General features: G+C 39.1%; 4 protein-coding genes across 8 annotated transcripts; 3 read left to right on the plus strand and 1 right to left on the minus strand.

Annotated features, from left to right (window-relative positions):
* Window positions 1-3,855: 3,855 nt before the first annotated feature.
* abhd6b (abhydrolase domain containing 6, acylglycerol lipase b) lies at window positions 3,856-7,443 on the plus strand (the record flags this gene model as incomplete). Its single annotated transcript, XM_080030849.1, has 8 exons — window positions 3,856-3,980; window positions 4,757-4,913; window positions 5,425-5,538; window positions 5,641-5,773; window positions 6,532-6,686; window positions 6,798-6,852; window positions 6,952-7,052; window positions 7,264-7,443. 8 exons carry the CDS (start codon window positions 3,856-3,858, stop codon window positions 7,441-7,443), a joined length of 1,020 nt encoding a protein of 339 aa, XP_079886975.1.
* A 297-nt stretch (window positions 7,444-7,740) lies between these two features.
* On the plus strand, window positions 7,741-10,245 carry kctd6b (potassium channel tetramerization domain containing 6b). 4 transcript variants are annotated; one of them, XM_080031184.1, is made up of 3 exons: window positions 7,741-7,855; window positions 8,576-8,679; window positions 8,993-10,245. In XM_080031184.1, exons 2-3 carry the CDS (start codon window positions 8,653-8,655, stop codon window positions 9,677-9,679), a joined length of 714 nt encoding a protein of 237 aa, XP_079887310.1. In that variant the 5' UTR covers window positions 7,741-7,855; window positions 8,576-8,652; the 3' UTR covers window positions 9,680-10,245. The 4 variants fall into 4 exon arrangements, with proteins under 4 accessions (XP_079887310.1, XP_079887308.1, XP_079887309.1 ...); XM_080031183.1 differs by having other exon boundaries at window positions 7,751-7,863; XM_080031182.1 differs by lacking the exon at window positions 8,576-8,679 and having other exon boundaries at window positions 7,743-7,855.
* A 788-nt stretch (window positions 10,246-11,033) lies between these two features.
* uqcc5 (ubiquinol-cytochrome c reductase complex assembly factor 5) lies at window positions 11,034-13,023 on the plus strand. The gene is made up of 2 exons (XM_080031533.1): window positions 11,034-11,256; window positions 12,884-13,023. Exons 1-2 carry the CDS (start codon window positions 11,103-11,105, stop codon window positions 12,982-12,984), a joined length of 255 nt encoding a protein of 84 aa, XP_079887659.1. The 5' UTR covers window positions 11,034-11,102; the 3' UTR covers window positions 12,985-13,023.
* A 148-nt stretch (window positions 13,024-13,171) lies between these two features.
* Window positions 13,172-15,153, minus strand: ognb (osteoglycin, paralog b). 2 transcript variants are annotated; one of them, XM_080031532.1, is made up of 6 exons: window positions 15,021-15,153; window positions 14,815-14,893; window positions 14,373-14,537; window positions 14,082-14,284; window positions 13,875-13,967; window positions 13,172-13,723 (listed from the first exon to the last, which is right to left on the minus strand). In XM_080031532.1, exons 1-6 carry the CDS (start codon window positions 15,102-15,104, stop codon window positions 13,553-13,555), a joined length of 795 nt encoding a protein of 264 aa, XP_079887658.1. In that variant the 5' UTR covers window positions 15,105-15,153; the 3' UTR covers window positions 13,172-13,552. The 2 variants fall into 2 exon arrangements, with proteins under 2 accessions (XP_079887658.1, XP_079887657.1); XM_080031531.1 differs by having other exon boundaries at window positions 15,006-15,147.
* Window positions 15,154-20,110: the final 4,957 nt, after the last annotated feature.

Genomic DNA, 20,110 nt, shown 5'->3' on the forward strand with positions numbered 1-20,110 from the left:
AGCAAGAAGTCAGTATTGCATAACGGAACAAAATATAATTTAAATACATTTAGTATATTCAGTGATATATCACATCTTACCACGACAAAAAAACTGGTGAACTCGACATGTCATGGTTTGTTAAAACAGGATTCCGAATTTGTCAATACCCACATGTTCCGGTGGTTCTATATAATATGCATGCATTACATGATATATTTGCTGTATTCATGGTTACTCATTTATAGTACAAAATATAGAAATATGTAACAAATGGAAAGTTATATAATTTCTTGGGTTAAAATGAATGTTTTAGAATGTAAGCATGACCTCAATTAAAGATCTTAGCCTCATATTTGCCGGCTAATGCACCTATGCATTGCATGGACTGGCGGTAAGTGAAGCCAGCAAGATTCATGGGGATTACTGTCCTCCTGTAGTTTTGTTTCTTTTGAGTCATCCAAATCTTCTCCATCCCTTTGAGCTCTTTGCACCCAGAAGAACACTGGCTGCTTACAGAATGTCTGAGGTAAGTTGTTAATTGATGTTTTTGACATAAGGGGATGGGGTAAACATTATAGTTTTGCTGCCACTCTCCAACCGTCTACTTTGAGGCTAAATCTTCTCATGTCACCTCCATCTTATCGCTTCTTGTTTTGCAGGTGGCCTTTAAGGAAGCTAACTGATGCTGACAGCAGAAAGCACACAGTGTTTTTCTCCGAGGGAGGTTTTCTCAGGTGAACATGAGTCTGTCTGTGTCAGCTGACCATCACTGCACCATGGAGAAAGACTGAGCATATGCACAATGGTACAGCAGACCATGTGCAATGTGCTGAAAGCTATTTTTGTGACCTGCAGTTTGGGGCACATTCAAATTAATTTGTAACATAAATGTGTATTTCTACTGTTAATGTCACAATCGGTGCAACAACAGATACAATAGTTTATATAAAAATAGTGTCAAATCCTACCTTTTGTCATGACTTTTCACACTTATGAAATCTCTCAATATAGTACTTTAAACAATGCAGTCTGAAACCCTGCTTAGATAAGAAATTGACAACTGAAAAGCTGTGTTGCATTTTGTTAAATAAAGTATTCAGTTATGGAGTATCATACCTGCTGGGGAGTTATATTCTGGATATCTCTGTCTCTGCTGCTTTTCTTAAAAGGTTGGATGTTTGATGATCTGAGTTAATGTGAATACTGACTGTGGGGGCCTTCACATGTGCAGGACGATTATAGGGTTTAGCATGGAGTACAGTTACGCCCTTTTGAGCAGGCTGACCACACTGATGGAAGGTCTTTGGGGGAGGGTGCAGCAGCCCTATTTTTCTTCTTCAGAATGGGAAGACTGTTTCTTAATTTTTAGATTTCATAAGGTCATAACTGCAGTGGAAATCATCGACCCTATACGTGGATGACAGAGAGCCAATCCTCTGCCATTTCTCTTCTGCAGATTTAGCTGTGTCAAGGATCCGTCTCGGGATACAATGTGACGACCAGAGTGATGTGGTCAGTGTGACGTGGGGTTTCTACCTCACACAACCTGGCGAATACACTGTGGATTTGAAACGTGAGCAGTTTGAGAACAGCCTCATTGTCCCATGTAAACCAAATATGAGAATCTTTCCCACACATGGCATGCCTCTCTGCAGCATTGCTGTATCCATTTGTTCTGCTCTAGTTTGTATTTAGGTCATCTGTAGTAGACCAGAGATGCAGCACAATAGCTGCTATATTTGATGGTATTTTCACCGTGTAAGCTGACATATACAGTGGCTTGCGAAAGTATTCATACCCCTTGAGATTGTCCACATTTTTATCACGTTACAACCACACACGTACATTTATTTTATTGGGATTCTATGTGATAGACCAACACACAGTGGCGCATAATTTTGAAGTGGAATGAAAATTAACCATGGTTTTAAATTTTTTTGATTAATAAAAAACTGAAAAGTGTGGCGTGCAAAAGTATTCAGCCCCCTCTGTAGATGTGCAAAGGTGGTAAAGACATACCCCAATATAGTTGCAGCTGTAATTGCAGCAATAGGTGGTTCTACAGAATCAGGGGGGCTAATTACTTTTGCACACCACACTTTTCAGTTTTTTATCTATAATAAAATTGAAAACCATGTATAATTTTCATTCCACTTCACACTTATGCTCCACTTTGTGTTGGTCTATCTCACATAAAATCCCAATAAAATACATGTACGTGTGTGGTTGTAACGTGACAATGTGGAAAAGTTCAAGGGGTATGAATACTTTTGCAAGCCACTGTATACACTATATGAATGTTTTATACCTTTCTTTAGCAAACCCCTATGTATAATGCTCATTTACCTACCAAATGTGTCAACAGTATAATGAACCTCAACTGAGACAATTTAATTTACTGTTGTACAACCCTTTTTGGGATTGACATCAAGAAATTTAGAGGACCATCACTCTGTACATTTAGCTGAATATTTCCCTTTATTCAGGGAATGTAACAGTTCATCTGTTCATATGAGATGGACTGAATGTATAAAGGTGTAATATTCGACGTAGTAAATAAATAGTCCGCCACGATCAAAAACACTTGTATGGACCTTTTCTTTCCTCTTTTATTAATTCACACCATTCCTATCAAGTCATCACACGTCTGGAGGTCTATGTGTTCATGTTGAGGGGTCTGCGAGTTCATCACATCACATATGTTTCTTCCCTTCAGTCAAGGAAACTAAAGTGTCTAAGACAGAGGTTGACATCTGTAGACCACAGCTGCATCAGACGTTCCTACAAAGAGTTCCACATGAACTTTGGATTTAAAAAAAATCTCTTTCTCTCATGCCACTGCAACAACATAATTTCCCTTCTTAGTTTGGGATGAATAAAGTGTGAACCTATGCATCAGAGTTTCACTGTCAACTGGAGCACAAAACTGATGCCTCACACTCTTTTGATGTCACAAAACTGTGTGGAAAAAGCCACAGTCTGCCTCTATCATGACACCCAGTGGTGAGTTAAGGACTTGAGGTTTAAGGTTTAAGGTTGTGTGAATGTAGGAATTGCTTCCGGCCATCTCTAACACTAGAGACAGAAAAGGCTTCCAGTGACTTACTACGCTCCTTTTATCAAAGTCGGATAATCTGTTTAAAAATATCTCCAGGCCTCATCTTGGGTATGAAGGTCTTGATCACTTTTGGTGGGCAGATGAGGCTGTTGATGTGATTTGAAGAGAGGCTTTGACAAATAGAAGTTTGCTACACACCAGAACAGTGTTTTTGTATTGTAAGTTTATCGTATTCACTTTGCTTACTATTACTGCTTATGGTGTTAAAGGCTGTTGTTTATAATTCACAGTGTAAACCCTATCTGTGATGTCAGTGTACTGCCTAGACTTGATCAAACTCTGGCCTGCCAGTACGTTCACTTTAAAAGATTGACCGATGGCGTTAGTGGCCCGGTTTCCCCCAATGATGAGTAATAATCAATTACTTTATCCAGAGCAAACATGATCTGCTGGGACTAACTGCACTCCACAGCGAGGGTTATTCTCTTTTATTTAGATATTCGGAATGATTTGTTGATTATTTCTACTTTCAACACATCAACAACATCTGCAAATACAACAATCATTTAGACCAGAAGAATCGTGAAGGAAAGACAGCCAAAAAAAGCCATTTGAAAGGTATGTTTTTTCATTTTTGAAGAGGAATGTTGTGAGATGTAGAAGATGTTTCATGTTGTATGATTGATTGAGTTATTATTCATGATCGCAAACTGCATCATTGTGTGGATGATGGATCCTGACTTTACCCCTCCTCCGACGTGTTGTGCTCATGGGATACTGCATATATGTGTGTGCGTCTGATTTCTAGGTGAGCAATGGCAGCTGATCTAGACGTGGTGAACCTGTTTGTCATTGCGGGGGGAACACTGGCTATTCCCATCCTTGCCTTTGTCGCCTCATTCCTCCTCTGGCCCTCAGCACTCATTAAAGTCTATTACTGGTAAGGTCCATAACTGTGTTGTCAACAAATATTTTAAAAGTACTGATGACAAAACATGCTTTGAATCAAAATATTCAGTATATGTTTATTTTCATGTTCTTAAAGATATTGCTTTGCTTTTTCTAGTCCTTCATCAAAGCTGTACAGCTTCAACATTGAGATAAATGTTCAAGCCCAATATGTTTTTACTCCTGCTCCATTTCCTCTTATAGAAATCTTCGCCTTGTGCAATATTTTATCGACTTGAGCCACAAATATCAACCTGTGTTGGACATCAACAATGTTTGGCTGCACAGGCTTTCTTTACACAAACCCCACATGCCCATATTCACATGGTTTGTCACTTTTTCTTTCAATTCATACTACTGTAGCTCACTAAAAATCCCGTCTGAGGGAATTTAATACCCTAAAAGACTGCAGCTTTAGAGGATACCCAATTGATATGAATAACGTAGATGGAACAAGCATCATATTAGCTTCAGCTGTGCTTTGAAATTTACATCAAAAATTAGTGATATGCCTCTCATTTGAAAAGATTAATATGACCTTTAAATTTAATGAACATGAAAGTGCATTTCAAGTCATTTGCTTCAACATGAATGCCTTGAAATATCTGAGCATTAACGTGATGAAAGAGAAAATTATTGTGAAACATTCTCATTAAAAATGTGCACCCAAGCCCTTTATCACTTGTCCCAAATTTGAATTCAGGTGTTGTCATGTGTGTGTGTGTGTGTGTGTATAATCTCAGACATACAGTACCTGTCCCCCTACAGGTACTGGAGGAGGACGCTTGGCCTGCAGGTGCGCTACGCAGAGTGCGGTGGATACCGCTTCTGTTACTCCTACAGAGGAAAGCCCGGGATGAGGCCTTCCATTTTACTGCTGCACGGCTTCTCTGCTCACAAAGACACATGGCTCACTGTTGTCAAGGTCAGGGGACCTGCAACACTAACACATAGCAGTTTGTTGCTATGACAGCTGCCACAGCACAAATACATAGATCCCAGACTGTTCAATCTTAATGATAATATAAAACAATGCAATTGTGTTAAGCTAATTTGACATATGCATGAATATGTTGAGAGTATTCCAATTCATTTCAAGAGGTTCCATCTCAAAAACCCGATTTTGGATCTGAAAATTATCTTAAATTATTTTAAAATTAAAAATTAAAACAAAAGTCTGTCCAATGAGGCTAACTCTGTCCGTCACATGATCCAAGAAATTGAAGCTTCGATGAGCAACCGGAAATATTGTACTTATACATTTGTGAAATGGATCCCTTTTTAAATTACCTGGAAGTTCTAGAGGAATTCAAACCACATGAATCCAGACATTTCAATGCTAAATTCAGTGATATTTAAATGTATAAGATTCCAGTTGCCTTTTTTGGCTTCCATTCAGACACTAAATCTGTACTTCCTCTCGTCTACTACTCTAGTATCTACCAAAACATCTTCACATTGTGTGTGTGGACATGCCTGGCCATGAGGGGACAACCCGTACCAACACAGAAGATTATTCCATTACGGGGCAGGTCAAAAGGATCCATCAGGTAAACTGATGAGAGAGCAGATACATGGGTGTCATTTTCAGGTACTAAAATCTTTCCACTCCACTGAAAATCAGTTTTCTTTTGTACCCCCTTTGTTCCCAGTTTGTGGAAACCATTCGCATAAGCAGGAAACCTTTCCATCTGGTTGGAACCTCCATGGGGGGAAATGTAGCTGGGGTTTACGCAGCCTGCTATCCATCCGAAATCTGTAGCATGACTCTCATTTGTCCAGATGGTCAGTCACTCTGTGTGTGTGTGTGTGTGTGTGTGTGTGTGTGTGTGTGTGTGTGTGTGTGTCTAAAAAATCATCAATGAGCATTGGTGTATTTTGTGTTCAAAAGAGTGTCGAACTGCGGTTATCTCGGGACCCCAGATTTTTTAATGCGAAGAGAGTACGGTCCCCAGATGTTAGGCATTGCCTTCATAGGGATCTTTTTTCTTATAGCAAGAACAATTATCTACTCAAGGCGTGTGTGTTAGGTGTGAAAGTAAAACTTTGCTAAATTAATATGATGTAACACCCAGAATAGGACCTGGGTGTTACATAAAGTGCAGTTGATGTGAGCTTGATGGAGCAGCACTTATATAAGCTTAATAAAACCAAGTAAACCAGATTGAAATAAAATAAAATATAAATGTAACACTGTCATTTTGAGGGAAAAAAATAATTACACTTTAATCTTATTATCCTTAATACTTTTTGAGGCAGAAAACCTAATAACACTAACCAGGGGTCACCAGGCATGAGTAATGCAGGAAGGATCCATACTGTAGTCAGTGAAAGACATATTGGATTATGGGAAATGTAGAATCCATCTCTCAAGATGCTTTTCTCATACAGGAAACTAAAGAGCCATGCTATCTCTGCTTCTGCTGCATTGATTCTAACACAATTGTTTTATAAACCTGAAGATATTTTATATATTATCATATAATTCATATATAGCATTCAATATCGGTTCCTAACAAGAAAACACTAACTTTATCCTGCAGGTATACAACACCCATGTGAGACCAAATTTGACAATCATCTTCAGGACATGGAGCACAATTATGTATTAAACATCCCGCTGATCCCAACCACACCCGAGGAGATGGAGGACATGTTCAGACTTTGTTCTCACGTTCGCTTTAAAATCCCTCAGCAGGTCAGGCCCACAACCGATCAGTTTAATGGATGTGCACTTTGTATGCACTTACAAAAATAAATAAAAAGTTATCCACGCTACATTGTTTAAACTTCTTTGCCCATTGTTTAGATTCTTCAAGGATTGGTAGATGTCCGGCAGCCTCACAACACATTTTACCAAGAAGGTTAGTTCAATTGGATCTGAAAAGTGTAAGAATGTCCCACATGAGTGTACACTATATTTAAAAAGACCTACTGTAATATTTTGTGTATTTTTCTGTTAGTATTTATGGAGATTGTTGGTGAGAAATCAAGATACGCCTTACATGAGCACTTACATCTGATCACTGCTCCTTTACAAGTGATATGGGGCAAGCAAGACCAGGTAAAGTATGAGGTTCCACTGATACAGTGACTCATTGAGTCTGTACATATACAGAAGTGATTATATGGCGAATGTTTGCTTTGAAAAATTAATGGGCTGTAACCTGAATGGAGTGATTCAGGTTTTTCCTGATTTGCTCGGCCTGAATTAACAACTTTCAGTCACATACCTACAAAGACATTAGCCTATATTTTTTCACGTTTTTGACCAGGTGGTGGATGTCTCTGGAGCTACGGTCATCACAGAGGTGCTGCCTGGATGCAAGGTTGACCTGCTGGAGAACTGTGGGCACTCTGTGGTGATGGAGAGGCCTTGCCGGACAGCTAAACTCATCCTGGAGTTCATCATCTCGCAGCAAGATGCAAGGGGTGGCACAAAGAAAGCCTCCTAAAGAAAATCATTGAGTTTTTTTTATTTATTTTTTGCTCTTCAATGAACGTAGCTTGTAGGCCTATGTGACATGCATTGCCTTTGAGACATATGTTGCAGGCAGACGAACTATGTTGATCAAATAAAGCTCATGTGAAATTGTGAAATGTAATGTTAACTGGATAAATCGTGATAATAAAACTCCCATGCATTCATGTGTTCAGATGAGTGGATTTATATTCATGCAGAGGCGGGTGCAGCAGGACATCCTCCTCCCCTCCTTGGGTGCGCAGTTTTGCTGCAGCCTGGAGCCGACAATAGACTGTATAAAACAAGCCGACCGATCACAGCTGTCCGGAGCGACCAGTAGTGAACATCACTCACTGTCGCGGCTGCACCGTTAAATGCCTACTGCTGTTTTGGGACAAAAGCAAGTGAGTTGGTAAGGCGTTTTTTTAAAGAAAGTATATGTAACTCCCAGATAGTCTCATTAAGTTCCCGGCTTAAACCTTTTGGCAGATAACGTCAGTGGCTCGTGGACTGTTAGCCATGTTAGCTCGCTAGCTAGCAATTAGCTAGCAAGCTTAATTTCCAGTGATACTCCTGTTGTGGTTAAACCACACACCTCAGTCGACCAAAGTTGGATACAAAAAAATGTATCGTTTAATAAAGCTTTTTATTGCTTGCTGTATCAGCTCTTTGGCTAGCTTGCTTGTTGTTTTTTAATAGCGTGTATTGCAGTGAGGCTTGATGGCTACATTTTTTTTAACACTAGCTATTTAACATTAGCAGACTTCATTAGCATTCAACACTTCTTTATTAGGTGGTTATGTGTCTGGGGGTTCAACGTTCATGCTGACCTTGGAAACAGCCGTTGACATAATAATCGAATGCAACAGCTTGGGCTATAACATCTTTATCAGCAGCTGGAGTAAGCCACTTATTGATATTCACATTTACCAATTTCTCCCTTAGCGTTTGGGGCACTAAACTGCCATGCTAGCTTAAAGTCTGAAGTTTTTAATCCATCTACTGACGAAGATAATAGACATGTAGAGGTGCAACATGATTTGACTAAGCCTACATGATTATGTCCCTCCTATTCTGCATGATTTGTGTTACAGCTGGTGCTAATGTGACTGTTGTTTTCACAGGTGAAATTGAAGTAAGCAAAACTGTATCTGTTCCCTCTTCTTTGTTGGGTTCTTACCAAGCGGTTATTGTTCTACCAATGGATAATGGAGACTGGGGCCATAGGGTAAGAGATGGATAGAGGTCAGACTAGAACAACAGCAATGTCAGATGTTTGTCTCTGATAAATAATCTGATTTTAAAAATTCACTCCAGTTTTGTTCACATCTAGCATCCTAACAATACAACAGTGAAGTACTTAAGCTATTTATTGAAGGGCTGGCTATGTGTTGGGCTGTTTTTATTTGAGCTAAATTTGCCTAATAGATTGACAGCTGATATTTCAATGGTTTGTTATCACCTACAAAACCAAACCAAACTTAACTTTAACCATGAATGAACAAGTGATTCTCATCTTCTCTGTTCTCTTTCTGCCCTAGATGACTACTCCTGTCACGTTGAACGTGGGCGGCCACATGTACACCACTAGTTTGTCCACCCTACAGCGCTATCCAGACTCCATGCTGGGTGCCATGTTCCGGGGAGATTTCCCCACAACTCGCGACTCCCAGGGAAATTATTTCATAGATCGCGACGGAACACTTTTCCGCTACATCCTGAATTTCCTGCGGACTTCTGAGCTCACCCTCCCTGTGGACTTCACAGAGACGGACCTCCTGAGGAAAGAGGCGGACTTTTACCAGATCGAACCTCTGATCCAGTGCCTTTACGACCCCAAGCCGCTGTACCCTCCCGACATCTTCGAACAGGTTGTAGAGCTGTCCAGCACTCGTAAACTGTCCAAATATTCCAACCCGGTTGCCGTCATCATCACACAGCTGACCATAACGACAAAGGTCCACGGGCTGCTGGAAGGAATATCCAACAACTTTACCAAGTGGAACAAACACATGATGGACACTAGAGACTGCCAGGTGTCGTTCACCTTCGGACCATGTGACTATCATCAAGAAATTTCCCTAAGGGTTCACCTCATGGACTACATCATGAAACAAGGATTCACCATCCGCAACACGCGGGTGCATCACATGAGTGAGCGCGCAAACGAGAACACAGTTGAGCATCACTGGACTTTCTGTAGACCGGCTCACAAAGTGGAAGACTGAGTTACAGCACGGTCGATTTAGTTTTTTCATATGACACAAATCATGATGAGAAAAATGTAACTTTGTTGAAGTACAGTATCACTAATAATGATTTAATTATCCTATTTGATCAATGTGGTACAGGGCAAAAGGCACAAATTCCAGACAGATGGATTATATTTAGGGACACTATTACCCTAATGATGCTAAAAATGCGGGCACCAGATTTTTACCAGAATAATTGTAATTTTATGTCATTCTAATATCTGCATCTTTTTATTCCGCAGTCAGTAATAAATGTGATGATTTTCAAATGTATGTCTTAACATGCATTAAAGTAACTTGAGATCGAACTAAAGATTTGACCAAAAGGAGTTTTCTTTTAAAATAAAAATAAATGTTGATATTCTTTAGCCCAGGTTCTTTCTGTTGAGTTTACAGTAGATCTTAAAATAAGTCTCTTAGCTCTCCATTATCTCCATATAGCGGTACTGTTTCTTAGGTCCCTATTCGCTGTTGCACGTGTCTGAATGTCTTGTGTTTGTAGTTGTGCACTTCGCATTATTGTGTCGTACTGTTTCTCTTTAGAGCTCATAACAGCGATGTGTTTGGTCATCAGCCAAATTAAATCGAATTGTGTATTTGTCTCTCACTCATTTTGTTAATTTCTGTCAGATAATCAAGCATCAAACCACTAACAAGCTCCTTACAGGATCAAACAAGTTCACTTTAATTTTAAGAGCTATTGGTGGTGATGAGTCAGACATGATAATTATGATATGGCACGTGGTGAATTGTTTTAACAAACATTTGAATAAATGTTAATAACTAAAGCTTAAATTACTTAATAGAAAGTGCTTCACACACAAATAAATTAAAAACAATATTTTAGAAAATTACAAAGCAGGACATGACAAAAAGAGACCGACCAAAATAAAACAAACCACCACAGGAGATGGGGATGTAGATTTATGAAAGGGCTTGCCTAAAAAAATGGGTCTTAGAATCTGTCCTGAAATAGTATCCAGAAAACTTAATTTGAAATTGTGTACTTATAATTTTATTGAAAAAAAAATATATATTCTATTATTCATTATTAATGTTGTTTGATCTTCAAACCCTCGCTTATCTGCATGTAAGATTTATTTACATTCATCTTAATCTAGCAGTGCACTAAACGGAACAAAAAAGAACCGGATGTTACGTATCGCTCGGGTGCGCACGTTTTTAAATTCCAAACGTCCGGCTCGGACGGTGGTCCCTTTCTAGAAGGTTACTGAGTCGAAGACTCCGCTCGTTTTCTTTTCCAGGTTCATAAAACGAGTGCACCCACCCTCGTGCCCGCTGCTCTCATAACATTTGTAAAGGACGTGAAAAGGTCCTTTGAAACCTGAAACTAACAGCTCGCCTCAAGATTTTCCCCAGTGTATGTGCGTAAGCCAGAATGTTAAACAGAAGTAAAAATTTAAGCTACATTCTGAGCCTCGTTCCGGGTAAACGTCAGCTCGGGACGTACCGGTTCCTTCCCATCTTTTTTTGCATCGGAGGCGTCATGGAGTGGATAATGATCAACGTCAGGATCGGAAAGGAGACTTTTTGTGAGTGCAAAATGACACATTTTGTTTGTTATCAACAGTCTTGGGCTGGACTTCAGCTAGCTGTTATTAGCATCAGGGGGACTACATCAGGCTATGTAGCCTTCATATGCAGCAGTTGCTCTGTTGAGTGACTCTTTTAATTATTCCATATTTAAAAAAAAATTATTTGAGAGGACTTTCTTGTCTGATATACATTTCGTATATTGATTAAAGATGCTGCCTGCTTGAGTAACTTACTCGTTGTGTGTTCAGCACCAGTTTCATAGTGGATCTCGGTCTACTGTCAACTGTGTTTGTACACAGATGTTGGGACATAGCTCGCTAGTTGAACTTCCAATGATCTACATTTTAGACGTCAGCCCTTGCGATTTTGACAGGTCTCAAAATTGTTTGGATCACGAAGTTAATTTTATAATGTCGATTTAAATTCAGTCTCGCTTTTGAATGAGTTTTGGGGGAAAGTTTGTATTGATCAAACTGTAACAAAACTACAACACTAACAGAGCCATATAATTCCTGTCGAAAGTGAGTAAATCATAGACTGTAAATGAAAAATGTAGTACCCGAGTGATAATGACAATTGTGGTGTAACCATCTGCTATTTATTTCCATACCAAATAAAGTACAGGTGGTTATCATATGTTTGAGGCTGCAATTGTGAGGATTTATAAATATATACATTTTTTGGATTATTAAATACAACATATTTAGTCTATACCATTTTAAAGAATTTTCCGTTGCAACATTGATGGTTTCTTTTGTCCAACTGTCCAAAACATTTAAAGTTGTATTTTTTTAAAGAAAAAATAGCAAAACCTCACATTTTATATGTTGCAGAGTGCAGACTCAACTAATCGTTTAATTGAGTAAGTCTATCAACTCTAGGATATCATATACTTGAGTTAATGTTTGAGCTGCATTTTTAAGTTGTACTACCGCTTACCTGGTAGTGCTGACTACTTTATATACTGTAAGAAATATATATATCATCAGTGCATCATATTTTAAAAACTGCTGCTTTGTATGGAGCATCATGTATGTATGAATCTTCATATCAACTATAGCTGTCCGATGAAGGCAATATTTCCCTCTGAAATAAAGGTGCAGGTACTATGAAGAATAGAAAGAAAACCAGAAACTTGATACTTACGGACAGTACTTAAGTGCATGTAATTTCCGTTGCTGCATATCACATTGTTTTTGTTGACGTCTGAGGCTACACCTATAAAGGGTAGATATGCTACTGGATCTCCCCAAAGATTTAAAAAGGAAAAGGAAACCCTTAGTGTGTTTTTTTTTCTCTCACTAAACCCATATCCAGATGTGCTCAGATGTGCCATTTCAGGAGAAATCAAAATCTCAGGGAAAAGGCTGCCCAGCATATTTTATCCTGGAGTATTCTGAGGCCATTTAGGGATACCTGGTGTAGTTGCCAACTCTCTTTTACTTTTTCCACATTTGCAAAAAAAAATCTGCAGGATAATTTACAGGCCATTTTCACAAGGGAAATTTTGCCAATTCAAAGTTAGAAAATCACAAGTGGATTATACACCTTTAACTGTATCAAAAATGCCTATATTACTGGTGTCTCATTTCAGTCTCTTAATTCTATTTTTCGTCTTTCCAGATGATGTCTATCGTAGAAAACAATCAGAACGGGCGTACCAGGAGAAGATAACCACTGGTTTGATAGTTCTTAATGAGCCTGCAGAAAAAAGGAACAACTGATCATGTATAATGCGGACTTCGCATGTGCCGTCTAAGGACACTGTTTTGGACTCGTGCTCTGTGCTTGCTTCCAACAGCCTGGAGTGAACTTTCCAGCATGTGACTGCGTTACAACAACCACATCACAGTTATTGTGTTATAAATGTGTTTCTACGAGTCAAGAGTAAAAGGTTGATGGAGAAAGGACTTCCAACATGCAGGTTTTTATTGTCAATATATATCTTCAGTTTAAGAAAAAATAGCAGTAATAACACCACTGGTGAACCTGCCAAGACAAAACAGACAAATTGTATAAAAAAAATTAAGAATAAATACATAAAGCAGAGATAGCGTAGATGATTTTGCACTGATAACATTTGCTCTGTAATGGATATGATTTCTGTCTGATTATATTTTAAAAAAAAAATTTAGAAGTATGTAACAGTGTGGTACATTTAAATATATAAAATGTAACTAAGGAACTGTATTTTGCAACAAGTATTTATCCTCTCTCTCTATCCGGATCCTTCATTTTCTACAGAACCTCCCGCTCTGAGGTTTACCTTTACCGAAGCCCACTGTGGCCATTTTAGTTATACCGTCCGATAGGAAGAGACTGCAGACAGATGAAGCTGTTGGGGTGATTCGACAGCATGAGGGGGTTCCCATCCAGCCTCACCTCGTCCATGTTGGGCCGGATGTAGCGACTGTTGTTGCCTTGGCAGAACGTCTCGTCCGTTATTGTTGAAATCTTGTTGTTCTGCGGAACAGAAACAGGAGACCAAATCCAGGGACACAAAATTGGCTCAACATATAGCTACTTCTGGCTCACCAGACAGAGAAAGAAATATAATTTATTTTACAAATTATCTTTGTTTAAATTAAATGCAGTGAATTGCAGATTAACTTACATGCAGGTGCACAACGTGAAGAGACTCTGGGAGTTGGGGCACTGCTGTCAGCTCATTGTTATCGAGGTAAAGATATGCCAGTCTTGCGAGTTTCTGCAGCAACAAAATGATAGCTATTTTGGTTTAGGCTGCTTGCTGTTTGAAACTATCTAAAATACTGAAATACACACAATGCTCTCAACAAATTAACATATCTTGCTAACTTACTTTAAAAGCAGTTGCCTTTACATGCTGAGTTTTAAGCATGTTGTTATTGGCATTAAATACTACTAGCTTGGTGGGCAGCATGGGAAGTTTAGTCAGTTTGTTTTCTGCCAGAGCAAGCTCCTCCAGATTGGGAAGTTTTGAAAAAGCTCCGTCGTCTATTTCAGAGATGAGATTTCCACTCAGGTCAATTCTTCTTAATGTGGCTGGGGAGTAAAAAAACAAAGGGTAAGAGAGTGTGAAAGAAGACATTCACTTAGAAGGGGTAAAAAAATAGTGGACAATTTTATGTACCCATGTCTGAGAAGTCTCTGTTGCTTATTTTTGTGATTTTGTTGAAACGGGCATAGAAATATGCTGTTTCCTTGGGTAGTGCTGGGACAGCTGACATTTCAGGGGACACGTCCTCACAGTAAACAGATCCACTCAGGCAAACACACAGCAGACATGTCGGCAACTCTGAAAAAAGAAAAAGTCTCAGGGATGTCTCATTACCTTGTTTTTTACAGAGAAGTGCATCTTTTTCTAATTTGTATTTTGAGTAGGTTGAGTAATGTGTTACAGACATTGTGCCTGTGCAGCTTAAAATACTCCACACGCAGTTTAGATGAGGACACTTAATAGCCCCCATTATTGCATAATATGGGCATGAGCTACATTCACAAAAATGTGAAAGAATGCATCAGTAAGTGTTGTAAAATCGGCTTTTGAGTTGTTGAAAACTCTAAAAACATACCATTGGCTCTTGGAGCTGCTCCAGGGTCAGTGTCTGAGTCTTGAGACATACCATAGTCTGGAAGGGCTACAATGTCTTTCTGTACAAAAAAATCCTCATATTAGCATTTTCTTTCTTCCCAAGTCAAGACTAAATTGCATTTCTTCCACCCATTCATTGACACAGTGTATACACCCAAAATACATTTTTACCTTCGGTTTTCTTACTTCCATGTATTCATCTTTTGCTGCTGAAGTCAGAATCCATGGGAGCATAACAGATGTGAAAATTAAAGTCCTTAGGTGCATCATTGTGTTGCTGGTGAGAGAAGAGAGTGCTGTCTACTGGGCTGGGGTCTGCGGTGCAAGTGAGCAGGAAAATTTTCCATCCAGGTTTTATTGAGCTGACAGTAAAAAAAGAGGGAAACAAACTTTAACTCAATACATGCTGCGCTTGTGTTGCTCTCATCAGTCAGGTTGATTCCTAATTGTAATTTTAATTAAAGTGGCTTGATGTTGGGCACATAAGTCTTGACCAAAATATCAGATGAAGGCAAGCCAACTTAAAAGATACTGCTTTTAAATGTGACCTTCAGTGTCAAAAGAATGTTATTCCTGGAAAAACAGAGTGACCCAAGTTCCAGTAAGGGATGGGGGAAAATGGAGTGAATTACAAAATCAGTTGCCAAAGCAAGCGCCCAACTGGAGAGAGAAAACTATTTTGAATGTGAGCAGGTCTATTTAGGACAAGGGTGTTACCAAATTGACTCCTATTTTTTCAAGGAACAGCCATTGTTGAGGTTGGTTGAATATTTTCTTTAGTTTACTTCTTAAAGGGGACATATTATGAAAAACCAAACATTGCCGGTGTTTGGGCACACTGTTTAGGTTATTGGCGTCCCTACCAGCACACACAAGCTTCAAAAAGACAAATATGTCAGTTTCTTCTGGGACACTTATTTCGAAAAAGGGGGGATTTGAAGGTTTCTTCCAAAAAACACCGACTGATGACGAAATCGGTCGGTTTTCATTATCATAAATACTCCCACGGGAAAGCTCACCAGAAACTCGGCAGTTGATTGGCAAATCAAGACGCCCCGTTGGTAACCACACACACCTGGCTGAGCCTCCACTCACTCATGCAACAACAGAGGAGAAGTAAGCTGCAGTGTGAGCTCAACCTCAAGCTACCATCACACCCCAGCCTCGAAGCACACTAGGGCTGAATGGATTTACTTCATTTTTTGTTAGGCTATCTCCAGCAAAGGTTTGCAATCTGTTAGTGTGATCAAAGCCTTTTTACTGGAGTGTGGAGGAGACTGTGCCAGGAAGACTGAGACACACTATCCGTCCGAAATGTAAGTAGTCCTATTTAAAAAAATAATTCTGTCCGTTTGTTAGTTCAATGTCTGTAATGTGCTTTATTTTATCCCTCCTATAATAACCAACACCGACTGAAATGAGAGAATGCGGGGTTTAGTCGTTAGCATTAGCGCCCGCTAGCTTTATGCTAACGGTTAGAGCTGTGATTCTTTTGCAGTGACATTTGGCTCTTTTGTGAGCTCACGTTAGTCCTGCCGTGACAGCCCCTGAGTGAAAAACAGACGGTGAAACTGTAGGGTGTGTTGGAAACTGAAGAGTATTTTTTTAATAGCTTCATCCTGCTACCTGCTAGCTGTCTGATTGTATAGCTCAAGTACACACCGCAATAAGTCTGCGGACAGTGTGTAGTTAGGGTGACCAGATCCCAATTCACCAGATGTGGGACAAAGACTACGTTTGTGCGGGAGAATGCGGGACAAAGTGACGTTTTTTTTAAGCAAAATAAACCTGTAGTACAAGCAGCAATAGGCCTATTACATGATCTCCAGTGTAATGTACACATAGACAGGAATACTGTAAGTTGTCTCTGCTGGTGTTTGTTTCCTGTCCATTATATTTCAAAAAGCACACAGTATCACTCAGAACTGGTTGCTTATCGAGCCAGGGCTGTACTGAATTTGTTGTAGCTTTGCCATAACAGATGTATGATGTAGGCCTATACATGTCAGCTAGGCTACATGATGTAACTGAATGTGCCATGTTTTACAGGTGTCTGAGTGACCTGATGGAGCCGGAGCCACCAAGACCGTCACACTATCCGTTCCTTCAGAGGAGGATGTGTTCACTTGGTGGGACAGGTGGTCTTCTTCAGGGCCTAACAACAACTGGACAGTAACATAAAAGTTATGGCTTTGCTTCTGTTTGATATGTACACTTCATATTTTCATTCCACTGGCTATGAATAAACTGCTTTATTTTTAAGGATGTTTTTGGTCTTTTTAAAATGTAATGATACTGTTTTATCAGAGAAAATCTTCAGCGAGATGAAAATGTGAGTTTCAAGTAATCCTTTACTACAGGTAGCAAACAGTGACAGTAAGCAACACAATACATTTTTTAACGGTAACTTTATTATGAATGAGTGATCACAATACAAATGATACATTATCTACTAGATATTGAAATGTTGTCAGATAATTTGCAGCTCTGACAAACCTAAAGCATAATTATTTCAACCATACATTTTACAAAAGATAATGCCTTTCCAGTGAATCTTGACATGATTCAGGATACATTCTTTTCCATTATGGTTACTGTACATTTTTACATGTCAACTCAGTATCGGTTCACAATCAAAGCTTTTTCACTCCACTGGGCTGTAGATCATTCCACAGACCTGTAAAGACAAACGTAAAACAGGGTGTATGTTACCAGTTTAGAGAGTTTATGCATAAATACTTAGCTCAAATTATGTTATTGACTGTGACATAATTAAACAGTATTTACCTGAGGATAATGTCAGGGAAATCAGAAATCTTGATGCCATTTTCACAGTTTTCAGCTCAGACTCCTGTCTGAACAGGTTCAGTTGTACATCTTTTAGTTTAGAACTGGTTAGTGTGCCGATATTTGTGGTAGAAATGAAGCTAAGCATGTTTACATTGGTCTCCATGCTTCATTGGCCAAAAGTAAACAAAACTGACAGCTGGGCGTGTGCCATGCCCATGTAGGTAGGTATAGAGTAAATGAGCAGGGCGGTGCATGCACGCCCATGTAGATCTGACCAGTCAGAGTAGAATAGTATTCTTGCGAAGGGGGGTAAGCTGTCAAAACCTACCTTTTGAGATAGAGGGCAGAGAAGGCTGGAAAAGGCGATGAAGAAATGGGAAATGGTAGAAAACTATTGGGTTTTTTGAACAATAAACCATGAAAACCTATAGTAGACCTTGGAAATACACCTTTAAAACTGAGATTTTGCATAATATGTCCCCTTTAAGTTTTATGGTGGTGATTTCTGGTAGATATTAGCATTCAAACAGCAATTTCAAAATATCTTCCCCACTAACTCGGTTTTCCATTAGAAGATGAGGCATTATTCCTGAAATCTCAATTGAGTACAGATACCTCTAAGAATATACAATGCTGTGAGAAAGTTTGTGAACCCCTTGAACTTGAAATTGTATTTATTTTTACCATTATTAATTCATTTTTATCAATACCCGTATTTTTATATGAAATAACAGATGTTTGTTTATCAATTCAACATTTTTCTTTTCCAGAAATCAATTGTTAAAACAGATAAAACAAATTATTTGACAACTGTTGTATGTGCAAAAGTTTGTGAACCCTAAGCTGCATTGCTTAAATCGAGCAAGTAAACACAATCAGATGGGCCAAATTGAGTCATGAAATGGACCAATGTAGTGAGAGATCTTTAGGGAAGAAATTGGGCGGCACTAGATAAAACAGAGATAAAACCAGGTCAGTTTAGGATCACCAAAGTGAACCCATACAGGTCAGACATCCTAAAAGGGAAACAAATCTCTGAGGATCTCAGGAATAGAGTTGTGATGCTGCACATTTGTCTGGGGACAGCTATAAATTATTTAAAAAAAAGTTTGAGCTCCATCCGTCCACCGTTAGGCAAATCATCTACAAATGGAGAGCTTTAAGAGTGACTGAACATCTGCCTAGAAGTGGACTTCCTTCAAAAATATCCACAAGCGCCACAAGAAAAGTGATTTTTCAGTTAAAAGCCAAACCAAACATTACATCTAGTGATTTGCAGACCTCTCTTGCAGCATCTGGGACAGATGTGCATGGTTCCACAATAAGAAGAAAACTCAGTCAAAATGGCTTTCATGGGAGGGTTGCTGAAGAAGCCTCTGCTCTCAAAAAAAGAACAACACTGCTTGTCACAACTTTGCCAGAGAGCACCTGGAGATACCTGAAGTCTTATTCTGTGGACAGATTAGTCCAAAATTTAACTGTTTGGTCATAACCAAAACCGCCATGTTTGGGCAAAAACGCAACTCTGCCTACCACCAAGAGAACCTTCTCCCAAGTGAAGAATGGTGGTGTCAAATTGTCTGCAAATCTCAAGATGTAATGTTTGGGTTGGCTTTTACCTGAAAAATCACTTTTCTTGTGGTGCTTAAGGATATTTTTAAAGGAAGTCCACTTCTAGGCAGATGTTAAGTCACTCTTAAAGCTCTCCATTTGTAGATGTTTGCCTCACGGTGGACCGATGGAGCTAAAAAAAATTACATGAATTTATAGCTGTCCCCAGACAAATGTGCAACATCAAAACTCTAATCCTGAGATCCTCTGAGATCTCTTTTCCTTTTAGATGAGCCTAAACTGACCTGGTTTTATCTGTTTTATAGTGCCACCCAATTTCTTCCCTAAATATCTCTCATTACATTGGTCTATTTCATCAATCAATTTGGCCCACCTGATTGTGTTAACCTGCTCGATTTAAGCAATGCAGCTTAGGGTTCACAAACTTTTGCACATACAACAGTTGGCAAATCATTTGTTTTATGTCTTTTAACAATTGATTTCTGGAAAAGAAAAATGTTGAATTGATAAACAAACATCTGTTATTTCATATAAAAACTACTGGTATTGATAAAAATGAATTAATAATGGTAAAAATAAATACAATTCCAAAAGGTTCAAGGGGTTCACAAACTTTCACACATCACTGTAGGCCTATGTGAGGCGTCCAAACTGTGCACGTTATCTCTGAGGAGAGATAATACAACCTCTCAGGGCCGGTGGTAACCAGGGGACAGGGGGGGCCGTGCCCCCCCAGATGTGAGCTGTGCCCCCCCAACCAAAATTTGATTTTTTTTTTTTTTTTTTTTTTTTTTTCGATAGTGGGTCTGGGTTTTTTCCCGACCCACTATCGGACGGAAAATTTCGTTCGCTGTCCAAGAAAATGTCAAATAAAATTAATTGGGTCCACACACATATATATGATTGAAATAGCC

This window comes from Ammodytes marinus, assembly GCF_949987685.1.
Source record: "Ammodytes marinus genome assembly, chromosome: 7".
NCBI classification, from domain to species: Eukaryota; Metazoa; Chordata; class Actinopteri; order Uranoscopiformes; family Ammodytidae; genus Ammodytes; species Ammodytes marinus.